The sequence below is a fragment of the Phaethon lepturus genome, unplaced genomic scaffold (assembly GCF_000687285.1).
Source record: "Phaethon lepturus isolate BGI_N335 unplaced genomic scaffold, ASM68728v1 scaffold47027, whole genome shotgun sequence".
In the NCBI taxonomy this organism is placed as follows: Eukaryota; Metazoa; Chordata; class Aves; order Phaethontiformes; family Phaethontidae; genus Phaethon; species Phaethon lepturus.
In genome coordinates this window covers 1-2,108 of record NW_010553490.1, presented here as the reverse complement: position 1 = coordinate 2,108, position 2,108 = coordinate 1, and the positions used below count along the sequence as shown (strand labels likewise).

General features: G+C 42.3%; 1 protein-coding gene across 1 annotated transcript in view; it reads left to right on the top strand.

Moving 5' to 3' along the window:
• LOC104624239 (traf2 and NCK-interacting protein kinase) overlaps positions 1–1,986 on the top strand; it is a gene marked incomplete at its 5' end in the record, with an annotated part of 10,354 nt that extends 8,368 nt beyond the window's left edge. The window contains one exon of the mRNA XM_010291548.1: positions 1,276–1,986. Within this exon, the coding sequence (XP_010289850.1) occupies positions 1,276–1,359 (84 nt within the window). The remainder of the gene's footprint in view (positions 1–1,275) is intronic.
• Between the last annotated feature and the right edge of the window lie 122 nt (positions 1,987–2,108).

Below are 2,108 nucleotides of genomic sequence, written 5' to 3'. Positions count from 1 at the left end.
GCCGAGGTCCGTTTCTGCTATTGGTATCTTCTCATCCCATGAGGTTTCACCGCGATGAATCAGGACCATGCAGCAGGGAATTCTTTCGTAACGAGCACAAGTACGAAACACGTGAAGAAGCTGATTGTCCTGTCCCCAGAGCAGGGTTCATAACGTGCAATAAATAAGGTTTGAGGCCATGACCCGTTCACTGAACAGCTGCTCATTCGCTGAGCGTTGCCCTACCTGTTGCGTGGAGTTAGGCTGGAGCTCTGCAGAAAAGATGGGTCCTAACCTTGCAGTTGAGTATACCATGGGAAGCCGCCCAAGTAGCTGAATTTAAGTTGCCCAAATACCCCTAGTTTGCTTTTTTCCTAACTTTTTGAGTACTTAACTCTGCAGGTTTTATACTGTTTTTTTAAAGGGTTGTTCTTGTGGTTTGCTCCTATTGATTTTCTTTCTTTTCTAAGAAAACTGGAAAAAAACCCACCTCAATCTTTCTAAAATACTGGAACCAACAGATCACTGGTGGGTTTGAAATTCTAATTACAGGTGTTTCTCTTTCTAGTTAATGGATAGTAAAGGATAAATAGTTAATGAGTAAAGTTGTGTGAAGATGGAATAATTTTTGGTTTTAAAAAGGACAGAGGCTTCAGATTGTCCCCTTAAATATTTGCAAATTATAACTTACTTTTTAAGACTTTCAGTGGGGTCAAATGCTGGTGGATCCTGACAGAAGCACCAAAAGGTTTTATTCTTCATGGAGAGTCCCAATACGTTCTTGTGCTTTGAGCATATTGAAGGAAAGGCGTTTTCCCGAGCTTTATTTTCAGAAACAGCTGAAATACCTTTTCAAAAGAAAACCATTTCAAACTCCCATGCAGCATGTTGAGCCAAACCACTGACAGCAGTCTTATTAATGTTGCGTAATAAATGCTGCCGTGGCAGTAAAATAGATAAACTTGGCATTTCTAAGGCGTTCCAAACCTTGCTCTCTTTGGTAGTGATAGCAAGGGAAGTTTTATTACCGTGTTTACTAATTAGTGGTTGGGTTTGATCCAAGTCTTGCATGGGTTAGCTCCAGCCCCTGAGCTCCACGGAAAACTGAGAACTGGGCAGTGGGTCTGTGTAAAATTTCTGCCGTCATCCGGAGAGCACGAGCAGCCAGGGAGGTTTAGACAGAGGAGACCACGGGGTGTGGGGCAGCTCCTGCTTTCCTTGCTCACTGAGACAGTTAACAGACTTTTTCTCGTAATAATAAAAATCATGAATAAGGGTTTTTTTGCTTCCAAACAGGTATTTTTTGCATCGGTGAGATCCGGAGGAAGCAGCCAAGTGTTTTTCATGACCCTCAACAGAAACTCCATGATGAACTGGTAACAGAGGAGCACTTGGCACTCACCGCCATGGCATTATTTCTAATTTAAAGGACATTAAACATGTGGACTAACACTGTAGAGGAAGATGCGGAGGGCACCAAGGAACACCGCTCCCCACACTCCCCCGATGCCGTCAGCCCCGGGGCAGGGGCTGCGGGCAGGGATGGACTTTCGCGCTTGGACCCCCCGAGGTCTCCTGATTACGCTGTGTTATAGTGGGTTATGAGTTTTTTTCCTTTATTTTTCTTTTTTTTTTTTTTAATTTTACTTTTTCTTTGTCCCCTACTTTGTAAGAACGGGGAAAGAAACAGTGTCAAAAGATCTGTTTTTAATTCTGTCTGCCTGCTAGCATCAAATATATAGTATGTTGTAAAGTTACCAATTAAATCTGGTGAGAGACAGCACAATAAATGTACCTTTTATCTTTGTGATGAAGGCCATAACCGTATAGCTGGGTAATTTTAGAAATCTTTTGCCTTCACCAACATTTACATGTTGCTTTTGGCAGCAACGGCTTAACGGATTTTTAAAGAAGAGAAAAAATAATAGGTTTTTTTCCCCTCTTTTGGGAAATGGATTTTAAATGGCTAAACTACTAGCCTTAGACTAATAAAAATCAGCTACCATTTTTGTCAAGTCTGTCAATCCATATTTCTATATGGATCTTCACATAATGGTGTGTCTTGGTAGGGACAGAGGTGCCATTTGTTGTTGCTCTGGAGGTGCCGCCTGCCCCGGGGCTTGGCCACG